The sequence below is a fragment of the Morus notabilis genome, unplaced genomic scaffold (genome assembly GCF_000414095.1).
Source record: "Morus notabilis unplaced genomic scaffold, ASM41409v2 Scaffold73, whole genome shotgun sequence".
Taxonomy (NCBI): Eukaryota; Viridiplantae; Streptophyta; class Magnoliopsida; order Rosales; family Moraceae; genus Morus; species Morus notabilis.
Window position 1 is genome coordinate 195,588 of NW_010358777.1, and position 24,612 is coordinate 220,199.

At 35.5% G+C, this 24,612-nt stretch overlaps 2 protein-coding genes across 2 annotated transcripts in view; both read left to right on the top strand.

The window, feature by feature from the left end:
• LOC21409093 (pre-mRNA-splicing factor ATP-dependent RNA helicase DEAH10) overlaps positions 1-10,119 on the top strand; it is a 12,285-nt gene extending 2,166 nt beyond the window's left edge. Inside the window, exons 6-14 of the mRNA XM_024162480.1 lie at positions 1-53; positions 526-729; positions 1,225-1,385; positions 7,511-7,696; positions 7,851-8,082; positions 8,431-8,630; positions 8,758-8,892; positions 9,027-9,235; positions 9,610-10,119. The exon at positions 1-53 is cut by the window's left edge and continues 365 nt beyond it. Coding sequence (XP_024018248.1) covers positions 1-53; positions 526-729; positions 1,225-1,385; positions 7,511-7,696; positions 7,851-8,082; positions 8,431-8,630; positions 8,758-8,892; positions 9,027-9,210 — 1,355 coding nt within the window. The 3' untranslated portion in view covers positions 9,211-9,235; positions 9,610-10,119. The remainder of the gene's footprint in view (positions 54-525; positions 730-1,224; positions 1,386-7,510; positions 7,697-7,850; positions 8,083-8,430; positions 8,631-8,757; positions 8,893-9,026; positions 9,236-9,609) is intronic.
• A 1,004-nt stretch (positions 10,120-11,123) lies between these two features.
• On the top strand, positions 11,124-15,106 carry LOC21409094 (putative methylesterase 11, chloroplastic). The gene is made up of 5 exons (XM_010093287.2): positions 11,124-11,781; positions 13,091-13,330; positions 13,706-13,849; positions 14,299-14,430; positions 14,530-15,106. Exons 1-5 carry the CDS (start codon positions 11,398-11,400, stop codon positions 14,806-14,808), a joined length of 1,179 nt encoding a protein of 392 aa, XP_010091589.1. The 5' UTR covers positions 11,124-11,397; the 3' UTR covers positions 14,809-15,106.
• The last annotated feature ends 9,506 nt before the right edge of the window (positions 15,107-24,612 follow it).

Here is a 24,612-nt window from a genome sequence, read left to right on the forward strand (position 1 = left end):
CTCATCATCCCGAGCCAGATTATTTAGATGCCACTTTAATTACTGTATTCCAGGTGTTTGTTTACTACTTATCTCAAATACCTGCGTCAATTAAACTTGTTATCTTGTTATTTTTGCGAGTTCTAAATTCAGTACTTGGACATTTGATTCATTTAAATTCAGTTTGATTCAGGAGAAGATGTACGTTGCTAGTTATAATCTATTTGCTTTGTGTAGTGGTCTTAACTTGATGATGTATTCAATTTTCATTCTTTTCACACTTTAGTGCAGTCAGACTCAAGTATCTGACAACTTTATGAGTTTTAATGATGTGGAAAAAAAATTGTCCTATTAGTTTTTTGAGTAACAAATTTTCTCCCAGTATTATCTTCCGTTGACACTGTATTTTCTCTCTCTTTAATCAATAGTCATATTTGGTCTTGATGTGGTTTACTTTAAAATGATGATCTTTTTTTTTTCTCCTAACAAAAAAAGGGAAAAGGGAAAGTAATAATAAAATATACGTGCATTGTTGAATATTGTTAGATTCATCTGGAGGAGGGCCCTGGTGACGTCCTTGTATTTTTGACGGGACAGGAAGAGATTGAATCTGTTGAAAGACTTATCAAAGAGCGACTTCAACAGTTACCTGAAAACAACAGAAAGCTAGTAGCGGTTCCTATATTTTCATCCCTTCCATCAGAACAGCAGATGCGAGTTTTTGCACCAGCGCCAGCTGGGTATCGAAAGGTACTTCTTGATATATATATGTATATCTACAAACTTTACTATTGATTGCATTTTAATAAGTAGCAATTGGATGTATTGGAAAACATGATAGGTGCTTAATCTGAGACTTCAAAGTTTTTATTTTTGAACTTCTTAACCTTTAATATTAGCTTCAAAAGGTTGATTGTTGCGGGAAAAATTATCTGTGGATTTGATTTTTTGGAAATTGTATTTGGGATTTTCCACTTCATTGTCATTGCCACTGTTGCTGATGCCAGACTATTGGTAGTCACGCCACATCTACTCTTTTTGCTGTTCTTGTTGTTTCTCTTTTTGCCACACAATCACATGCGGCATCCTCCATAACAGTCTCTAGATTTTGTCATTCCTTTCCTTTGGTCTGCGCTTCAAAGTCAACTCTGGATAAGTCAAAATCTTTTTTGTAATATTCAAAAAGGAATTCGGATATGCTTATTTATGCAATTACTTATCTATGCTATTGCTTGTTTTCTTTAGGTGATATTGGCAACGAATATTGCTGAGACATCAGTGACGATTCCTGGGATCAAGTACGTTGTAGATCCAGGGTTTGTAAAGGCACGCTCATATGATCCAAAGAATGGGTTGGAATCACTGATTGTTGTTCCAATTTCAAAGGCACAGGCTCTTCAAAGAAGGTATGAATGCCCGTGTTAGGCTACCTGTTACGTTGGTCTATTCTAAGAGGAAGGGCCGTGGGGGGACTTTCCAGGAAAATGGGATTGGAAGTGGAAATATGGAAAAGGGGCGCTGAGGTGTCAAGTTGGTTATGGAATATTTAGGGAGTGTAGTAGCATGGGAAAGGGTTGTCTGTTGATTGGGAAAATACTGTTAGCATACCATTGGGAGGAAGGGGAACCTCGAATTCTCCATTGTTCTTTGCGATTTTCTTGCTTCTCTGTGAATGGAATTCCTCTCTTATGAGAGATGTATGTGAGCTAAATAAAAGGAGCTTGACCCATTTTCAAGTTATAAACGTAGGTAATGAGAAGAATGAATTGTATTGCTTTCAACCTTTACAGAGTATACACTTAAATAGAATTACAATAGGGAACGGAAAAAAGGAAACTAACTAAATTAGCCTATACTGATTTCTTTCCTGATTTCTAGTAGTTGACTAATTCTAATTTTTTCATATTTACATGCTAATTTAATCCCTAAAATCTGGTGCCTTTAATCACCGAATATTTCAACACTCCCCCTAAAGTTGGCTTGTAGATGTCTTCCATAGCTAGCTTGCTTATCAACCTATCAAACTCCTTTTTGTGCAATCCTTTAGTGAGTATATCAACAGCTTGTTTAGTAGTCGGAACATAGGGTACGCAAATTAGGCCGTTTTCTATTTTCTCTTTGATAAAGTGTTTGTCCACCTCAATATGCTTGGTTCTGTCATGGAGAACTGGGTTATGAGCAATTGAGATAGCAGCTTTATTGTCGCAATAGACCCTTATGGGTAAACTAGGAGAAATCTTCAAGTCCTCAAGGAGCCTCTTTATCCAAATTACTTCACAAATTCCATGAGCCAGTGACCTGAATTTTGCTTCTGCGCTACTTCTTGCAACTACACACTGTTTTTTGCTTTGCCAAGTAACAAGGTTTCCCCCAACAAACGTACAATAGCCTGAAGTTGATCGTCTGTCAGTCGTGCTTCCTGCCCAATCTGCATCGGTATAGACTTCAACCTGTAAATGTCCACGGTTTTTAAACAGCAAACCTTTTCCTGGAGTCCCCTTTAGGTATCTTAAAATTCTGTAGACAGCCTCAGAGTGTTCCTGCCCTGGTAAGTGCATGAATTGGCTCACCATACTTACTGCAAATGCAATGTCTGGACGTGTGTGTGATAAGTAGATGAGTTTTCCCACCAGTCAATAGTATTTTTCTCTGTCGATTACTTCCTCGGGTTTAGCAGCTTCAAGTCTTAAGTTGGCATCGATTGGAGTTTCAGCAGTCTTGCAGCCAAGAAGTCCTGTTTCTCCAAGTAGGTCAAGGATATATTTCCGTTGGTTTACAAATATACCTTCTTTAGATTGGGCAAACTCCATTCCGAGAAAGTGCTTCAGTGCTCCAAGATCTTTGATTTCGAAGTTATCAACAAGTTTTTTCTTCAACCTTGCTAGTTCTTCTATGTCATCTCCTGTCATGATTATATCATCCATATAAACAATTAAAATAGATAGTTTGCCATTTTCTGTATGTTTATAAAACATGGTGTGATCTACTTGACTTTGATAGTATCCATAGTCTTTCACAGTTCTCCCAAAACGTTCAAACCACGCTCTAGGAGACTGTTTAAGACCATACAGGGTTTTCTTAAGTCTGCAAACTTTTCTTTGGCCAAACTTATCTTCAAAACCAGGTGGTAAGCTCATAACACTTCCTCTTCCAAATCGCCATTTAGGAAGGCATTTTTTACATCCAACTGATATAAGGGCCAATTGGAGTTGACTGCCAATGACAACAGTACATGGATTGAATTCATTTTAGCTACTGGAGCAAATGTTTTCTGGTAGTCAATTCCATAAGTCTGTGTGAATCCCTTTGCTACAAGCCTCGCTTTATATCTCTCCAAACTTCCATCAGCTTTACATTTTATGGTAAATACCCACTTGCAACCAACAGTTTTCTTTTCTTTGGGCAGGTCCACTACTTCCTACGTTCCACTTTTTCTAAGAGCATTCATCTCTTCCATCACTGCCAATTTCCAATCTGGATTATTAAGTGCTTCCTGAATGTTTCTTGGAACAATCAAGTGTGAGATCTTTGAAATGAAAGCCCTATAATTATGGGAAAGTTTATGATATGAGAGATATTTTGCAATAGGATGAATGGTGCAAGAACGGGTTCGTTTTCTATGAGCTATAGGGATATCAAGATCCCGAGGCTGTATATCAATTTCATTAGACTCAGGAATAGATGATAAAGAAGGAGGAATGGTTGGCAAAGTTTGAATTTGTGTACTTGATCCTTTTAGGAATTCATCGCTCGGAGATTTTGATTGATCTTGTGCTATGATAATAGATGGATCTCTTCCTCTTTGATGATATCTTTTCCTGGAATAAACTAGAAGCTCTGAGTTAGATTCTCTTGGAACCGTAGGTAGTATTTCTCCCCCTGTCGAAGAGTCAACTAAGTTTGGCAGACTTTGGTTGGGAACATCACTATTATTCGGATATGAAGTAATATTAGCATCTTGTTTTGACATGGGTGATGATTCAAAAGTAATTGGTTTAGGTAAAGGAGTTGGAAGAATTTCCCAAAAATTTTCTTCATCATGTTCCTTCTCCCCCTGAAGAAAATTGTTTTGAAAATAAGGTTGTTTTTCAACAAAAGTAACGTCCATGCTGACAAAAATTTTCTTTGTTTTTGGATTAAAACACTTGTACCCCTTTTTATTTGGAGCATATCCTATGAAGACACATTTTTCAGCTCTAGGGTCAGTTTTGATCGATTTGTACTTGGTAAATGCACAAAGACAGTGCAGCCGAAAACCTTTAAAGGGAGGTTGGATTGGAGTCGTGTTATTGGATTGAAGTCGGATTGTTTCCTAAAATACTCAAACGGAGTAGTATAATTTAGAACACGAGCAAGCATTCTGTTAATTAGGTAACATGCTGTTAGAATGGCCTCTCCCCATAGATATTTAGGTGTATGCATTGAAAACATGAGAGCATGTGAAACCTCAAGTAAATGTTTATTTTTTCTCTCAGCAATACCATTTTGCTGAGATGTATCAACACAAGTGGATTGATGATGAATCTCTTTTTCTTTTAAAAAACTTCCTAGCACTTCATTGAAATATTCAGTGCCATTATTTGTGTGGAGTATGCAGATTTTTGTTTGAAATTGTGTTTCAATCATTGCATAAAATTTTTTAAAAAGATTTTCAACTTTTGATTTTTACGCATTAAGTAGACCCAACATAAACGTGTGGTCATCAATGAAAGTAACAAACCATCTTTTGCCAAACATTGTTTTGATCCTTGAGGGACCCCACACATCACTATGGATTAAATAAAATGGCCGTGAGGCTTGATAAGATTTTAAAGGATAACTAGAACGATGACTTTTTGATAAAATGCAGTTTTCACAATAAAGGGATGAACAATCCAAGTCCTTTAAACAAATCAGGAAACAATTTTCTTAGATAAGGGAAACTAGGGTGCCCTAGCCTATAGTGCCAAAGCATAATTTGATCTTTAATAGGGATAGAACTAATACTACTCAAGCCTTGAGCTTTTTTATTGTTGGAAATTCCATCTTCAAAGTAGTAAAGACCATCTACCATCTTAGCACTGCCAATCATCCTCCCCGAGTTTTGCTCCTGAAATTCACAGTGAGATTCAAAGAAAACAACACGGCAATTAGAATCTCTAGACAATTTACTTATAGATAGAAGATTGCAAGCAAGTTTCGGGACATGAAGTACAGATTTGAGTGCAATATTTTTTGTTAAATTGATCAAACCTTTACCCGCAATGGGTGAAAAAGAACCATCAGCTATCCTGATTTTTTCTAGGCCAGAACAAGGAACATAAGTATGAAACAAATGTGAAAAACTGGTCATATGATCAGAAGCTCCTGAATCAATGATCCAAGGAGCAGAACTTAGATTTAAATGACAGGATAGGGCATTTGGTTTACTACCTGAATTGGCCAGAGAAGCATTAGGAGTACTAGATGATCCAGGGTTGGATTTCAGCAGCTTCAGAAGGTGATCCATCTGCTCTTTGCTAAAGGGAATAGAAGGGACAGCTTCGGCTTCATGTGCAGAGGGAGATCGGTTGAATTTTCGATTGTCCTTCCAATTTGCTGGCTTCCTGTGGATCTTCCAGCAATTTTCACGAGTGTGACGAGGCTTGTTACAATAGTCACACTATACACAGGGCTTCTCTTCATTCTTTCTCGGAATAGCCCTGCTCACGTTTGCCTCCGATGCGACCAGTGCTGAGTTTTCAATGGGACTGCTTGGCGCCTTTTTTCCGAGCATAACAAGACGACGACTCTCCTCCCTACACACTTCAGCAAAGACTTCTCCAATGGAGGGCAGTGGCTTCCTACCGATAATTCTCCCTCTAACCTCATCGAACTCAACTGAGGAATTTGAAGATCGGATTATCTTCAACAGTTTTCTTGTAATGGTTGCCATCTTCAGGGGATTTCCACTCATAATCACTAAACAGATCGAGATCCTGCCAGAGCCGCTTCAGAGTATTGAAGTACTTTGTAATGCTGTCATCTCCTTGGCGGATTTCACCAAGCTTTTGCGTGATCTCAAAAACCTGAGATTGATTTCCCAGATCTGAATACATTTGGTTGACATTATCCCAGAGTTCCTTCGCTGTGTGATAGCACATATAGTTTGAGCTTATATCCTCCTCCATGGAATTCACCAGCCATGTCATCACCATCGAATTTTTTGCGTCCCAGACAGAGTGTGGGATCGTCACTTGAAGGTTCCTTCTTGTCTCCAGTTAAATACCCGATCTTACCTCTGCCACGGATATACATCCGTACAGATTGTGACCATCGTAGGAAATTATCTCCATTCAGTCGGATTGTGGTAATTTGGACAGAATGTGAGTTTGAATCAGAGTTAGGGTGGGTTGAGGACTCGGACACTTTTGGTTGGGTGACGGATGATGGAGTGATCTCAGAAGTAGCATCAGACATGGTGTTTTTTGGTGGTAAACGGCTTAGGGTTTTTTTCAGGAAATTAGAGACTGCTCTGATACCATATAAACATAGGTAATGAGAAGAATGAATTGTATTGCTTTCAACCTTTACAGAGTATACACTTAAATAGAATTACAATAGGGAACGGAAAAAAGGAAACTAACTAAGAGGATGTTTGGTACCTAGATTCGTTCCTTGATTCGAATCATGATTCGTGGTTCGCTACAGTATTTTCTCTCACAAAAAATACACGTAAATCGAAAATAATTCTAATCACATAATTTTAATCCACGAACCAAACGTCTCCTAAATTAGCCTATACTGATTTCTTTCCTGATTTCTAGTAGTTGACTAATTCTAATTTTTACATATTTACATGCTAATTTAATCCCTAAAATCTGGTGCCTTTAATCACCGAATATTTCAACACAAGTTATTTCCTCTGTCTATTGTTAATTTGTTAATCTGTGTTGGTACCTAACAGCCCACAAGATTTGGTTGTGTAAAGTATGAATGTTTTTACTGGTGTTTATTTAACAACCATCAAATGTAGAGTAAACGTTAACTTTTGCTGCATGAAGGTAAATGGTAGATTGCGTGGTTAATCTGTTAACTAACAAAAATTCTTTAATCCATTGAGCTTTTTTGTCCATATAATAATAAAAAAAACTCTTGTTTGTCGTATACCTGGAAGATTTCTCCTCTTTCATGAAAAAATTAAATTCATGAAGCTAATTACATGTTCTCGCTTTTTGTGGGGGGTGGTGGCGGGGCTGTGGAGGGAAGGGGAGGGAAAGAAAGAAAGGATAAATATATGTTCTCTCTTCTTTCCCCTGATTTTTCCTTTCATTTTTTGCATTTTCTAATCAGTTTTCTTCCTTTTTAGCATCTTGTTGACTGCATAAGCTTAGAGGGTTTTAGTTTCTAAATAAATAGAGTGAATATGAATCAATATCTTCAAGAAGTTGGTCGTTGTTAAGAATTTATCTGGTGAAAATTTGGCAGCATAAATTAACATTACCATCAACATCTCAGTTAGCTCGTTACATCATGGAGATTTATACTGATAACTAATGATGTATTGTTGCAGTGGGCGTGCAGGACGACAAGGGCCTGGAAAGTGCTTCCGGCTCTACCCAGAGAGTGAATTTGAGAAACTTGAGGACTCAACAAAGCCAGAGATTAAGCGCTGCAATCTTTCTAATGTGATTTTGCAACTAAAGGCTCTAGGTGTTGATGACATTATTGGATTCGACTTCATAGAAAAACCTTCAAGGTGAGTTCTTGCTTTATCTGTGTGTAGTAATCATAGGCCGACAGGGTGGGGAGAGGACAGCTGGGAATGGAATGTAATAGTTGTTGTGTAACTTAATATTTGCTTCATTATCTTTCGAAGGTATTATAATGCACAAGTCTATGCATTTAAGCAGGTCAGCTATTGTCAAATCATTGGAGCAGTTGTTTTTGCTAGGTGCCCTAACAGATGAATGTAAACTCTCAGATCCAGTTGGTCATCAAATGGCACGGCTTCCTTTAGACCCTATTTATTCCAAGGCTCTTATTCTAGCTAGTGAGTCCAAGTGCTTGGAAGAAATGTTGATTACTGTGGCAATGCTTTCAGTGGAATCTATATTTTATGCTCCTCGTGAGAAGTTAGATGAGGTGTGTGCACAGAAAATATTATTTTTAGATGTTTTTGTTATTTATCGAGATTTTACTTCTGAGGAAACAATTTATGATTCAGATGACTCAGTTTTCTTAGTCTATATGATTTCATAAGTAAAAGCACAACAGCCTAATTTTAAAGTAAGGTGTAGTGTGTACACATTTTTTGATTTTTTGAAATTATTATTATTATTGTTATTATTATCTTTTTGGTGTGTGTGTGTGTGTGTTGGTCAGTGGTTGTTTCTCGAGTATTGCTTATCCTCGAAGTTTCTATAGGTTTTCCTTTTTCATTTAATAAAAAGTTTCATCTCATAAAAAGAATATGTTTGTTACGCTGGCTAGGCAAGAACCGCGATGAAATGCTTTTCAAGTCCAGAGGGAGATCATCTCACCCTGATTAATGTATATCGAGCATCTAATGAGTTTTTGGAAAAGAGAAATTTGAGTCTTGGCAAAGAAAAAGTTGACAAGGGGCTCAGAAAATGGTGCAAGGAAAATTTTATCAATAGTCGCTCCCTGAGGCACGCTCGCGATATTCACAGGTAGGTTACTCAAGTTTGTGTTTGACGAATATTTTTCTATTGATTTTGTAGAGGCTTACGTTATGCTCTTGAAAGGTCCTTGCAGTGAGTCCATAATTTACTCAGCTTAATGTGTAATCTTTCGCAGCCAAATTCAAGGACATGTTTTACAAATGGGTCTTCATGTTTCCTCATGTGGAGATGACATGCTTCAGTTTCGCAGATGTCTTGCTGCTTCGTTTTTCCTGAATGCTGCTTTAAAGCAGCCTGAGGGGACATACAGGTACTAGATTTTTGTTGTAACCCAAGCGGTTTTATTGGCCAAGGTTTCCCAAGTCATTATAATTATGTTCATGTTCATCACTCTCTATAATCTCTATATCAAGTCTTCTCACGTTGACCTACCAAAAATGGCAGGGCTTTGGCAAGTGGTCAGGTAGTGCAGATCCACCCCTCTTCTGTGCTATTTCGGGCAAAACCTGATTGCATAATTTACAACGAACTAGTCCAAACTAATCACAAGTACATACGCAACGTAACGAGAATCGATTACTTGTGGTTAACTGAGCTGGCTCCTCAATTTTATACCATGCACAGTTGAGCTTCTGTGACGACAATACTAACAGGTAATCTCGTTCAATCATTTCTAGAATCTCCATCTGGTGGGTGTTAATCGTATCATGAGCATAATTCTCAAATGTAATCCCAGATAACTGTGTTGGATTGTTTCTCCTAGTTTCTTCTACTGATGTTCGTGGGCATGGAGAAGGTTCTGACCTTATCTCTAATGCCACGTAACTTTTTGGACCATTTCTCCAGATTTTAGACTGGTTTCTTTACCACATCACTAGAAACAAGTGACTTGAGAATACGCATTCTTTTACCCCCTTTAATCGTTTGTTCAATTGTTAAAGTTGACTTTTTTATGTATCTCTCTACTTGGATTTTGATGGTTACTCCGCTCATATTCCAATTATTTCGATTTTCCCTTCTGGTACAGAAGTGGGAACTATTGGGATTTTGCAGAGCTTCCCAATTGGTGAATCTTGTTCCGCCATTTGCTGTATACAGAGGGAGATGAATTTTCTGAAAGAAGTAGTGGCGCGTGTCTTGTTGCGACATTACATCAAACAATGAGATGAAACGGAAAGGTGTCGTTTTATCCCACAAGAACAAGTTTGGGACCAAAGCTGTTGGAATCCTTGTTGAAACTCCTATAAATTTAGTTGCCTTCAGACAGCCTACAAGTTTGAGCTGAAGAATGCAGCTTAATTTGGCGGACAGGTCAAATTCGACTTTGCATTAACTGAGAGTTGGTTTTCTTAGGAATATATAATGTTGGGGCTTGGCGTTATGCCGTGATGTATCTTATTATGGAGCCGAAACTGTAAAGCCATGTTCTGTCCTGATTTCTCGGACGAAATTGAAGCCAGCAATCCATACATGCTTGACTGGAAGAAAATGCAAAACTTGTCAAGCAATCTGATTAGTTCCCTTTGAATTTTTCAAACTGCAAGTTTTTGACTACCAACACCAGGCATAAATTTAATATTTACTCTGCCTTCTATGCAAATGTCAAAACCAAAGAACTTGAGTACCTTCTTATTATTAGTTTTTGGATTGGCCAGCCGGTCAATTATGGCAGTTTCTGAGTCATCAATGAGGAAATGGGCAAAAGAAAAGTACATCAATAATTGGGCACAAATGAGAGACAAATATTGCCACAGTGCTTAAATCATCTTTTGCATTAAACTTGGGTTAAATCAAAATCAAAATAATGGAAAAGGGAGGTCACAGAAGAATATCTGGTTATTGAAGAAGCCTTCATATATATAAGTGGGAAAAGTCTAAACATGACATCCTTTTCTGTAGTGTTCCGTTTTCTAAATCCAATTTTCTCACCACGCACATTGTTAACAATGTCAGTTGTTTATATAAAACTATTGTCACTATCTAAAAACTTTTACCAACAGGTGTGGGAAAGATCGGTTCACCAATAGGCTTTGTCAAACTTTTCGTTCCCTTCATCGACATTCTCTAAATATTAAAATCCCATTAATAAAAAAAAAAAATTTGTGTTTTGAAACAGAACATTCCCACAATCACCATTTGTAATTTCCTTCTAAAGAAAATGGTTCTTTTCCCCACCGTGTGACCGATGGCAATATTTTTTCATCCTTTTTTTTTTCTTTCAAAATTCTTAAACGGTTGTTATTAGAATTTTATTCGTTTGAAAGTCTTCTTTGTCATGCCCGCCTAACTCTTAATTATCCGAAAATTAAAAATGTGCCCCCATGGTCCACTAAGTGGGAGACACTTGGCCAGCCGCCGACTTCCATAAATCATATAAAAACATGTTTATTGTTATTTTTTTAGTTTTGTGATAAGCACAACTTGTTTACAGTTACAATACGAGACTGATGTCGTATAGTTTAATCTTTGGTCACTACCCTTCTCATGTAATTTCCATCACACACCAAGAAAGTCTCGTTGACATTTATTAGTACACAATTTTTAACCAAAATTTTCCTCCCCAAAATTTTGACTTTACAAAATAAAGGTGGACGTTCTTTATCCTCCAATATGAAACATGCATTTACAGAATTATTTCTTACATCGTTTTAGATGATTCAATACTTTTACCCTTCCATGTAAAATCATTAGAGATATAACACCCTCTCTCTATCACTTCTTACGTACACAGAAGCTCAACGCAGACACACTCACATAAATATATACAAAGACTATAGAGTCGTACATATATAGATACAGCTGATATAGAAGCAAGATGGGGAACTCATTGGTATGTTTCTCCCCACACAAGGAGGTGATGAACTTACAAAGACAGAACTCCAAGAAACCGCCACTGTCGAGCCGTTCGACGAAGAAGCAGAGGCAGAAAAATCATGATCACGATCATGATCATCAGAGCGTGACCGGAGATGAGGATGACTTGGCCCTTAAGCAACAGGCGTTGGCGGCGGCTCTGCTGTTCCGGGAATACCAGAAGAACGGCAATTCGGAGCCGTATATGAGCCGGTCGACCTCCGTCGTTTATCCCTCTCCTGCGGGGAAGAAGCAGCCCTTTCCCAGGAGCTCCAGTACTTCTCGCCAACGCTTCGCTTCTGACAAGACGTCTGTTCTTCACCCTCGAGAGCTTGTCACTTCTCTGGTCAGTTTTTTGTTTTTTCTAATTATTTTTCCTTGAGTTGTTATTTTTTGTTGGGCAACAAATTTTTTTTTTTTTTGAAAACAAAAGATGGTTGAAATTGATGCTAAACAAGCCCTTAATATATATCCTACTGAGTTTTTCTTTTCTTTTCTTTTTCCTGTTTTGTTCTGCTTTTATTTTTTCTCCTCCTGTTTTGTTTTGCTATGGATGTTTTTAAATGCGTTGTCATAAATTTTGATTTAATCTCCCTCTCACACACACAAATATTGGTTTCTGTGAAGAGCAAGCTTGCTTTAATAGTTTTGATTTTTGTTTTTTCATCTCCTTCTTATTTGGAATTTATTTTCTTTTCTTTTTGGTTGAGAAAATGAGAAAATTCATGGCAATTATGATCTTTTTGTATTTTCTTTCCTTTTTCTGTTCTTCTTTCTTTATCCTTTATGTGCATCCACGGAGTAGTTTTTGACCAAGTCGGCCAAATTATCAGTTTCACCCACCAATAGCAACCTTGAATAATCTCGTTAGACACGTGAGTGTGTTATACGTATATGCATACACATATGTATGTATATATGTATGTATATAAATATATATATATATTAAATATACACGAAATGTTCAGGTCATTTCTCATTTATTTCAATCTTATAAGTTGTGTCACGGAATTTGGTGAGATGAGATTGAACAGTTCAACGGATGCATCATTATTTATATTGGTTTGTGATTTATATCCAAGCGTGCACTAAAGATATATATAAATGTTAAAGATTTTTGGATATGGTCTACTTTTGGGGATTATGGTTAATGACTAAATGATGAAGTTGCCTCTATTACTAAAATCCCTACATCATTTGGACTTCAAAGAACTTTTTATTGTGCTCTTGACTGAATTAATACTAGAGAAAATTATTCATTTTCTTGAGCTGAATACTGATCTTGATTTTACATAAGTTCAATCCAACAAAAATCTTAAATCCTTTTCACCTTGAAGTTTTAGTAGAAAAAGAGTGACATTAGTAGTTGCTGGCTTATCCTAGCGGTAAATCTGCACTCATCTCCATTGTTGAGATGTGGTAGTTTTATATTCGCCTAACTATATTCCCATGTACAAAAAAGAGTAAGATTAGAGGTTGCAGGCTTAGCCTACCAGCAAATTTTGCACTCGCTTCCGATGGAGGAGGAGGAGGGAACTTTTGTTTATCTTTTTATTCTCTTAGAGGGATAATGATAGAAAGTTGGAATCATCCTAACATATGTGGCCATTCTGTCACTTTTTTGAACTAATAACCTTCTTTTTTCTAATTTACAGGATCCAAAGAGCACTGAGGGCCTAGAAACCAATCATTTTATTCTTGTTCATGGAGGTGGATTTGGTGCTTGGTGTTGGTATAAAACTATGACACTGTTGTTGGAAAGAGGCTTTAGAGTTGATGCGGTGGACTTAACAGGTTCTGGAGTCCATTCTTCTGATACAAATAGCATCACAAGTCTTGCACAATATGTGAAGCCACTAACTGACATCCTTGAGAAACTAGAGGATGGGAAGAAGGTTTGTACTTTCTCTTTCTCTCTCTTACTTGAGATTGCAAATGATCTTTAGAATCAAACTACAGTCTGCCACCTTGCAATGCTTTTTCAGGCGTTGGATGAGAGTAAAAATATGTATACTCTTAGAAATTTTTTATTGTTGGGTCTCACCTGACAAAAGCACTTTAAATTTTAATAGTTTAGATTAATTTGTCTATTATCACATTATGATAGGGAAAAAAAAAGGTCATACTGTAGTTTTGGCGTGTTCTTTTACGGTTTTTTATGTAAAACGTTGAAAAATTCTATTAGTGATAGGTTGAACTCAAGAATATCTCTACCATAGTTTGCTGCAAGCTGATGAAAAATAGAAATGTTGGTTGTTGGCTAAGTGTAGGTAATTCTGGTGGGACATGATTTTGGTGGCGCCTGTATATCATATGCGATGGAGTTATTTCCAACCAGAATTGCAAAAGCCATTTTTGTTGCTGCAACAATGTTGGCCAGTGGGCAGAGCACCCTCGATTTGTTTTCTAGACAGGTTCGTTTTCCGCCATGATTCTGGACACAAAAAGAAGAATAAAGAAAAAAAAAATTAAGGAATAAAATAATACTACCTTAAAGTATGCACAAAATCTGCAACCTTGTCGGAATTTGCCTTTAGACACAAAATATATGTTATACTCCTCTCTGCTTTTCCATTCTTTTATTGTTTCAAAACAGTCCTTAAAACCTACAACACCATCAAATGTTGTAGAATCCGACCCCACTGACATAAAATGAATTTATAACAAAAGCAATTGATACCCTCTCTAAAAAATTATTAGTTTCTAGCTTGATATGTCAGTTTAGTATGAAATTATGGTTTCTTAGATATATATATATATATATATATTTTTTTTTTTTTTTTTGGGGGGGGGTAGGGGCATGGGTTTAATTTAGCTTCGAATACATAGTGAGCTAATTCCTTGTGTTGTTGGCCTATTGCAGATAGGGCCAAATGATCTGATGCAGCAGGCACAGATATTTTTGTTTGCTAATGGGAAAGATCATCTCCCCACAGCCATTGATCACAACAAAGAATTGGTCAAAGATCTATTCTTCAATCAAAGTCCGTCTAAGGTAACTCATAACATTCCATTACTACTACACAAATTTGGAAAAAAGAAAGAACACAATAATTCATATACTAGATTTTTTTATGATGCTTCAAATTTTCAGGATGTTGCCTTGGCATCGGTATCAATGAGGCCTATCCCTTTTGCACCGGTTATGGAGAAGCTCTCTCTTTCTGATGCCAACTATGGCTCCGTTCGGCGTTTCTACATAGTAACATCAGAAGATCATGCCATAACCGCTGCTTTACAAGAGACTATGATCGATTCGAATCCTCCTGAGCAATTTTTTCGAATTAAGGGCTCCGATCATTCACCTTTTTTCTCGAGGCCTCAGGCTTTACATAAGATATTAGTCGACATTGCTCAGATTACAACAAAGTAAAGAATTTGGCTCCAAATTACACCACAAAGCTTGGAAGGCTACACATTTCTGATGCATCATAGGCTGCAATGTTACAATTGAGAAAGCAGCATCATGAAGAAATGTTTGAGGCATTAAAGATAGGCTAAGCAATGAGTAATCATGCACTAAAAAGAAAGAAAAATAATGCAGCTGTACAAGTACTTTGTTTTTGGAATTTTGTAAATACTGGAAAGGAAGTTTGGTGCAGACAAGCATCAACTTTGTATGTTTTTTTAATTAATTATATTATTTTAATTTTTAGGGCTTTGGAACCTTTTGTGCCTATTTGGGAGAGCTTCTTAAATACTATTTTTAGCTTCCTAGGTCCAAAAGTTGTTTGCTCCAACTTTTTAAAAGAGTTTCCAATCAAAGTCACAAAATGAGACTTCTAAAAAAAATTTATATCAAACTTTCATAAAGCATTATAAACTTAATTCAAATACTTTTATTGCTTATTAAAAAAATTTAAAAATTATTTTGACCTATTAAACTCTTCGTTTCAATACATTTTTAAAATTATTTTGACCTATTAAACTATTCGTTTCAAACACTTATTGAAAAACCACAACTTTCATTCCTCTTTTTCTATTGGTTAAAAAGCAAAAATAAAAGCTTTGCCAAATGGCCTTTGTGTTCATGATACACTAAGGTCTCGTTCACTTCGCGGATTCGAGTTTTTAATTCGAGCTGAGATGTGACATTTTTTGAGAGCTTTTCACTATAGCAGAAAAAGTTAGATGTGACATTTTCTGAGAGCCTTTTACTGTAGAAATCTAAAACTGAAAACTCGAATCGGTGAAATGAACGAGACCTAAAAGTTACTAAAGTAGCTCTCATTGTGCCGAAAGCTTCTGCTTCAAGTATACTGATCAGTTTCTTTATTAGGGCATATCGACCTCTCATTGGTGCACATATATACATATATAAAGAAATAAAAAGGAAAAAAACACGTTTTATTGATTATTATATCACTACAAGAAAAATGATTTTTTGCGATAAAAAATGTAGTGGCTACTTGTGTCTTTTGGTCGCTGAAAGTTTTTTTTGTGACCAAATTTTTGGTCGCTGTTGCTTGGTTGCCGAAAGTTTTTTTTGCAACCGAACTAAATTTCCCTTTTGCAACCAAGATTTTAGTTGCTAAAAGTTATAATCATAAAAGGTATGAAATTTTACTCTGAGACCAAAAAAAAAAAAAGTTTTCTGCAACTAAACAGTTGGTCGCAACAACTTTTTTTTGCGACCAAATTTCTTTGGTTGCAAATGATTTCTACTTTTTTGCTACTAATTTTTGGTCGCAAAAAGACTTTAATTTGGTCACAAATCAAGTCGTGCTAGCCTAACAGGACTCTAAATTATAGGCCTTTTGGAATTAAATTTTTTGGTTGCAAAAGATTTTTATTTTTGGCTACTAATTTTTAGTTGCAAAAGAATTTTAATTTGGTTGCAAGTCAACAAAATAATATACTTTTTGGGTTTGAATTAAAGCTACTAAGAAACTGCCCTATTCGTGATTTTAGCGTGAAATAACGTTCAAAGTTTTTGAGAGAAAGTCAGTAGCTTGGCCTACCAAGTGTCCTATACACGCACAGAAGAAGGATAAGCGCTGCGCAGCACCGTAAAGATTGATATCGCAAGATTATGAAGGACATTTTCTCTTCCTGCCTTAGACAACGGGTTAGCTTTTTGTTTCAGCCTCTTTTTTTTATAATTATTTATGTTGTTTTAATTCCGCCTATGCGTTTATATAGCCGGTCCCAAGTCCGGATAAAGGAGAAGAGTTGTGATAGGTTGACGGCCAGCGTAAAAATAAATCACTCACATAAAATCTATTGGGACGTTCCCTACGTGCGACACGCTATGCCGAGCCCCGGGTATAGTGTTAAATAGGCAAGGGGGTTTTCGCACATTCATGAACGTGTGTGGGGAGAAAAGCGAGCCCATGTACCATGTCAGGCCCCGGATATGGTGAAAAATATGCAAGGGGAGTCCTTGCACATTCATGGACGTGTGCAAGGGGCAGAGCCAACCCATGATAGGAAAATTCGTTTAGGTAGTTGAAATGTAGGTTATTTAACGAGTAAATCTATGGAGTTAGTAGATGTTATGGTAAGAAGAAAAATTAACATTTTATGCTTACTGGAAACGAAGTGGACAGGAGAGAAAGCAAAAGAGATTGAAAATTTAAGACACAAGTTATGGTATACAGGTTGGGAAAGGAATCACAATGGAGTTGGTATTTTAGTGGACAAAACAGTGAAGGATGACGTAGTTGAGATTAAGCGAATAGGGGATGGAATTATTATGCTCAAATTGGTACTAGGAAATAAGTTCATCTATGTAATTAGTGCTTACGCTCCACAAATAGGATTGGATGCGGAAACTAAAGTTAAGTTCTAGGAAGACATGGATGATGTGTCGTATAGGCAATGAGGATAGCATTTTCATTGGAGTAGATTTCAATGGGCATGTTGGTAAGGATAGGAAAAACTTCGAAAGGATCCATGGTGGTTTTGGTTTTGAAGCTCGAAATAAAGAAGGAAAATATATTTTGGAATTTGCGTTGGGACATGATTTTATCATAACAAACACATTTTTCAAGAAAAGAGATTCTCACTTGATAACTTTTAAGAATGGAAGGAACTTAAGTCATATAGATTATTTTCTCACCATGTATAGAGATCGTTCTCTATGTAAGAATTGTAAAGTAATTCCTGGAGAAGTACTAGCCACCCAACATAGATTAGTGATCTGAGATGTGAGCATTAAGCTTTGCTATAGAAGGATTAAGATAAACCCCCTCCCACGAATTCGTTGGTGGCATTTGAAGGGAATAAAACAATTGGCCTTTAAAGAGAAGTTGTTAGATGAGGCTACTTGGTCATATGTAGGTGATGTAAATACTATGTGGGATGTCATGGCCAGTTACATTAGAAAAGTGGCAAAGGAGGTACTAGGGGAATCTAGAGGTAAAGGTCCCCCTGGGAAAGAAACCTGGTGGTGGAGTGAGGAAGTTCAAAAGGCTATTATGACCAAGAGAGATTTATATAGAGATTTACCAAAGCGTAAGGATGTTGAAACTTTTAATAAGTACAAAGAAGCAAAGAAAGAAGCTAAGAGAGCAGTTGGTAAGGCTCGTTCTACTTAGATGAGGTATATAGAAACCTTGAGACTAGAGAATGAGAGAAGGATATATACAAACTAGCTAAGATAAGAGAAAGGAAGTGTCATGACCTAAATCAAGTGAAGTGTGTTAAGGATGATATGGATCAAGTTCTGACAAGAGATAAAGACATTAGGGAAAGGTGGATGAGTTACTTTGAGAAGCTTTATAATGACGATCATGCGATAGAGTTTGACAATCTTAGGTCACAAGGAGAACCTAATGTGATGTATATAAGAGGAATCAGAGTCTCAAAAGTTAAAACTGCACTACGGAAGATAAGAAAGGGAAAGGCATGTGGGCCAGATGATATTCCAATAGAGGTTTGGATGGCGTTAGGAGATGCTGGAATTGTGTAGCTCACTAAGCTTTTTAATGAGATACTAAAGAAGAAGCATATGCCTGATGCATGGAGGAAAAGTATTCTTGTCCTCATCTTCAAGAACAAAGGAGATGTGCTGAATTGTAACAATTATAGGGGTATAAAGTTAATAAGCCACACTATGAAACTTTGGGAGAGAGTTATCGAAAGAAAATTAAGGGCCATAACTACCATCTTAGGTAACCAATTTGGCTTCATGCCAGGCATATCAATCACGGAAACCATTTTTCTTCTTAGGATGCTGATGGAAAGGTACATAGAAGTCAAGACGAACTTACATATGATTTTTATAGATTTAGAAAAGGCATATGATAGGGTGCTAAGGAAAGTTTTATGGTGGGTGCTAGAAAAGAGAGGAGTGCATATGAGGTATATTAAGGTAATTAAGGACATGTATGTTAGGGTGGTCACGAGTGTGAGAACTGCTAGAGGCTACACGGCAGAGTTCACCATTCGGATCGGCATTCATCAAGGATCTGCTCTTAGTCCTTATCTTTTCACCATCGTGATGGATGAGCTGACAAGAGAAATCTAAGATAGAGTTCCTTGGTGTATGCTTTTTACGGATAATATAGTTTTAGTGGATGAACATAAGGAAGGAGTTAACCGTAAGTTAGAACTGTAGAGACATACTCTCGAGACGAAGGGATTTAAGTTAAGTAGGACGAAAACTGAATACATGCATTATAGGTTTAGTAACTCAAGTAATCAAAGTGGTGAAATTTTTTTAGATGGGGTGGAGATTGAAGCTTCTAGAAAGTTTAGGTACCTTGGGTCTATAGTGCAGTACGAAGAAGATATAGAAGAGGATACTCAACATAGGATTAAGGCAGGGTGGGTTAAGTGGAAGAATGCTACGAGAGTTTTATGTGATGACAAGATGCCTATTAAGTTGAAAGGAAAGTTTTATAGGACTGTAATCCGCTCAGCTATGTTATATGGTAGTGAATGTTGGGCCATTAAGAGACAACATATATCTAAGATGAGTGTGGCAGAAATGCGTATGTCAAGATGGATGAGTGGTCATACGAGAATGGATCGCATAAGGAATGAAGTTATTCGTAGTAAAGTAGGTGTAGCACCAATAGAAGATAAGGTGCACGAAGGCCGCTTGAGGTGGTACGGGCATGTCCAACGTAGACCGCTAGAAGCACTAGTTCGTGCTTGGGAGGATATTCTTATACCTAATACTAGGAGAGGGAGGGGTAGACTAAGAATTACGTGGACTGAAGTCGTTAGGAAAGACATTCTAGGTCTAGGCATTCAGGAGAGTTTAATTTCGAACAGAGTTGTGTGAAAAAGTGAAATCCATATAACTGATCTTAATTAAGTTGGGATTAAAACTTGTTGTTGTTATTGTATTTATGTTATTTTTGTTAATCCCTTCCCCATGAAAATCACGCTTTCTTGGATGCATCTTCTCAAACAGTTTATGTGCTTTTTTTTTCGCCTCAGAATTTTTGCTACGCACTAGCTGATGGAGGAATACGACCTCATATTTACCGCAAAACGAGCTCATTATCTTTTGGGACTCTCATACGTAATACATAATTTATCATGTTTTGCATGAATATTTATTTTTTTTATTTTTATTTTGTCAATTATATTTGCTCAAGTACATTGCTTGTTCAGAGCAAAAAAAAAAAAAAAAAAAAAAAATCATTGCTTGTTTTTAGCCACGTTCGTCGAAATTCATTCGCAAATGGGAGACTGGATTCAATGTCTCTTGGGTTATACAGTAATATGCTCGGATGTCATGGGATCTCTGCAAGATGAAAGTACAATCTTTGAGAGATATTGATGCCTCGTTCATTTTATCAATTTAAATTTTTACTTACAATTTATTATAGTTAAAAACTCTCACAAAAAGTCACATATAATTTTTTTTGCTACATGAGTGAAAAATTTTAACATAAAATCATATCTCAATTAGAATTAAAAATTTGAATCAGCGAACTGAATGAGGCATGAGTTCTTGATTCTATCTTTGTTCTACATAAGGGACTCTTTAATTGACTTGACATCAAATAAAACAATCTAGGCTTTGGTTTCTTAACAAATCCCCTACAATGCACAAACTAAGATGTGTTACTGTAATTATTTGACTAAAAATATTATGAATTAATAATAAAAGGTAAAAATCATGATTCATGCACTTAATAGTTATTTGTCAAGATTACCCCCAATATAATACCAATGTAGTGCGGCTTTTAAGATTTTAATTTTTTTTTATAGGTTGTTGAACTCTATATGTCATAAGGTTCAAAGTTTTCTATATTCATTACCTTCGTCATCTTGTTGTAAATCTCGAACATGTTTGATAGAGTAACTATGCAATTGCAGGGATTTGAATTTTAGACCTTTTACTCTGATATTATATTAGTTTACTAATTTATCCTAAAAATTTAAAATATTAGGATGTGAGACGATAATAATTTGTATACTTTAACAGTTATCTGCTTATCCAATTTACAAAACAGGTCTCTACTTTCGACACAATGGTCCCAGAAGATGAGGGAGAAGAATTGCCTCCTTTATCTGAGCTGCGTAGTACTTGTGGAGTCTTGCGATTCCACCATTGGAGAAATAGCACGAAGCATGACTTCACTATTAATGATCTATAAGTATCGTCAAGGTTTGAAATTGAGTTGTAACTTGTAAATAAAGTGACAGAGAGATTAATAAATTCCCAAGCTAATTCAATCCTTGAAATTCATGAAAATCTCAGATTATTTTGCTATTACTACTTCTAATCCAACTCAAGAGTAAGCTATTTTCAAGCTTCTTGTGAAGCAATTGATCAAACCAAATCCACATATAATAACAATAATTAATTAACACGTTTATAAAGATATTACTTATCCATTAATTATCACATTTTCATAACTTCCCTCAACAATCTTTCTTTGGTTGTACTTACCATCAACATTAAAGAATTCTGATCAGATTTTGTGCTATGTTGCCCAAGATATGCTGCCTGTAATCCAAATAGCACTCAGCTACAAATTTAATGCGTAAAAAACCTATCCATTAATACCGGAAATCAACAAAACAAAAACTTACATGAACAGGAAGTATAAGTTTTAGGATGTTGGATCTATGAAGCAAACAGATCACTGAAGGCTCAGCAGATATCCTGAGAGCATATTGTTCAACTCCATCATTATTCTAGACTGAATGAAGAAAGAAAATATTTGAAAACATTTATATTAAAAAAAGAAAAAATTGACACGATTCTCAAACTCCTTTGCGTACCTTAGCCAAATTCAAAATGGATGAAGAAAGATCATGAATTGCAGTTTCTGTGTCCTTTGAAAAGGACAAGCTTAGACAAGCAGCAAATCTTATGCCACGCAAAATTAATTCTCGCTACACCACAGAGTTAATTGCGTAGAGACCAAATTGATTATTTTGAAACGAAATTCACTCGTGTACAAGGGGTGGAGAAAACCTACCACGATCGTTTTCGAATGACACTTTAGCAGGAATTAACGTTCGTAGTTAGGTTCAAACTTATCCAACAATAACAATTATTAGCAAACTCCAAAGATGTGAAATAAAAGGTACGAATCATATACCAAATCAATAAAAGTGGACAAGAAAACTCACTTTTAAAGCTGTCAGGTCTGGAATTCCGTTGGCATAATCAATAGATTGTGTTCGAGAAAGGGTAAACTGGTTCAACAATTTTATACAAAATTCATTAAGTTAGACAGCCATGTAGACTCATTTCTACCGACCCTTTTTTATAAATATCAACAGCATGTCGTTTCTCATGCCCTACCAAACTTGTTTCTCGTTAACGTGAGATGACATTTTACAGATAAACGACATATCTTTTTTGATGTCGTTTATTTTTATGGAAGAAATTCTTTTCTATGTCGTTTATTTTACGTAAGAAGTTCATTGCTATTTTTTTTTTTTAAAGGTCATTTTAACATATGGTGTTTTCTTCAATATCGACGACAAGTTGTTTATTATGTCGTCCTGCGAGCCACAGTTTTCAAATATTTTTCATCTAAAGGAAATTCGAGGTGTGGAAAGTTTTTCCGCGACAACAAAGCAACAATTCGTTTATCGCATCGTTTTTCAAAAAAAAAAAAAAAACATGACCTCCTTTTTCTCGATGCCGTTTATTCTGTCTAAGAAAAACAACATGCAATTCTTAATCGGTACATTTCAAAGCATTTTTTTAAAGATATATATATATTTAAGATATATATATATATATATGCAAAACAAATCTAAAACAATTAGACAACCATCTGTTTGCGTTACAATTAGAAAAATTTGGAGTTGAAGAGCAGGAGAAAATTCCAATTTACACTCCGTTTGGTAGGAGGAAAATAAAAGAAAATGAAAAGAAAACACATAAAAGAAAAAAATGTAAAGAAAATGAATGAAGTTGATTTTTTTATAGTGTTTGGTATAATGAGAAGAAAGAAAATATGTAATAATTTAAATGACCATTTTATCAATTGTTTAATATTAATTTAGATTTTAAAATAAAAACACAAAAGTAAATGAATCATGATTTATAGTTCTCTACAGTATTTTTCTCTCATAAAAAATACACGTAAAACGAGAATAGTTTTGAATCATGATTCTGAATACAGGCTCCGTTCACTTCACCGATTCGAGTTTAGAATTTGAGTTTTGCTACAGTAAAAAGTTCTCAGAAACAGTCACATCTAACTTTTTTGCTACAGTAAAAAGCTCTCACATAAAATCACATCTCAACTCGAATTACAAACTCGAATCAGCGAAATGAACGGACCCACGTTTGGTTCATGTATTCAGAATCATGATTTAGAACTATTCTCGTTTTACGTGTATTTTTTAGGAGAGAAAAACACTGCAAGGAACCATGAATCATGATTCAGAATCATGAACGAATACAAGAAATAAACATTGAATGGATTTGAGTTTTCCTTCCAATGTTAGAGAAATAAAAAACAGTGACTCCATCATAATTTTTTTTCATCCTATTTTTCTTTCTCTCGTCTCTTTCTTCTTACCAAACAATTAACTCTACCATTTTTCATCCAATAATCCCTCTATCTATTTCTTTCCTTCCACTTTTCTGTCATACCAAATACACTCTTAGTAAGCTAATTGTCAAACAATTTTAACCCTCTAATTCAGTTAAAAAATAATTTCAAGATATAAATGGGAATGATACTTTCTTTTTGCTGTTGACATATAAATGGAAATTTACTTAAGGAAAAAAAAAAGGAATAATACAGTTCAAATTCATGACCATTTTGGAAATTATACAATTTACAATGATTTATGCATGGCCTACAAATGGCGGTTGGCAAAGAGGTACAACACCCGCCGCTACACATATATATACACACACATATATAGATAATATATAAAATAAAGAAAGTTTATGGGGTAAGCGATATTGCACAAAGAAAGCTTTGTTGGACTGTTCTCAAATTAAATCGAACCGTTTGGCATATGCGTATTGAACTTGACATTCCCAAAATCATGAAAAGCCAAAAACAAAATGTGTGTTTGAAACTCATTCTAAAATAATTTTATTTTTTATATGAAAATAAAAATAAAAATGTTTTTAATTTTAGATAGAAATTATTTTTAAAAATGCGTTTAGTAATTTTTTTAAGAGATTATTTTCAGTATAAAAAATTTCATTAATGTCTCTTTCTCTCTCTACTCGAGAGAGGAGAAAATTAAAATAAAAAATAAAAACGACTAAAAAATCATTTTTCATTTCTCTTTTATTTTACACTAAACTAAAAAAATCATTTTCATTTTTATTTTTTATCTTTAATTATACCAAACGCTGTTTCTCTCCCTTTTTCATTTTTTTCTCAAAAAAATATAAAAAATAAAAACAAAAATAACTCCAAGCCAAAAATCTAATATTCAAAGAAAAACATATTGGCATATGCATGTACTTCCCAACTTCTGATGGTCCAAACAGGCCCTAAGGGGCAAAAAATCAATAATTGGTGAGTTCTTTATTCGTGGATGCCAGGTCATATTTTCACGTGATCCACCGCTCTATTTTTGTTGAGTTAAAGTTTTGGACCAATATAATCATGAAAATATCACACACACACACACACACACACACACAAAACCTAAAGTGGGTTTCACATCAATGATGCCCACAAAAAATATACCATGATATATTAAACCCTTAAATAAATTTTAGAAAATTACAGAATTTACTCTTAAAAGTACATGAATTTAGATTTTTATCTTTTAT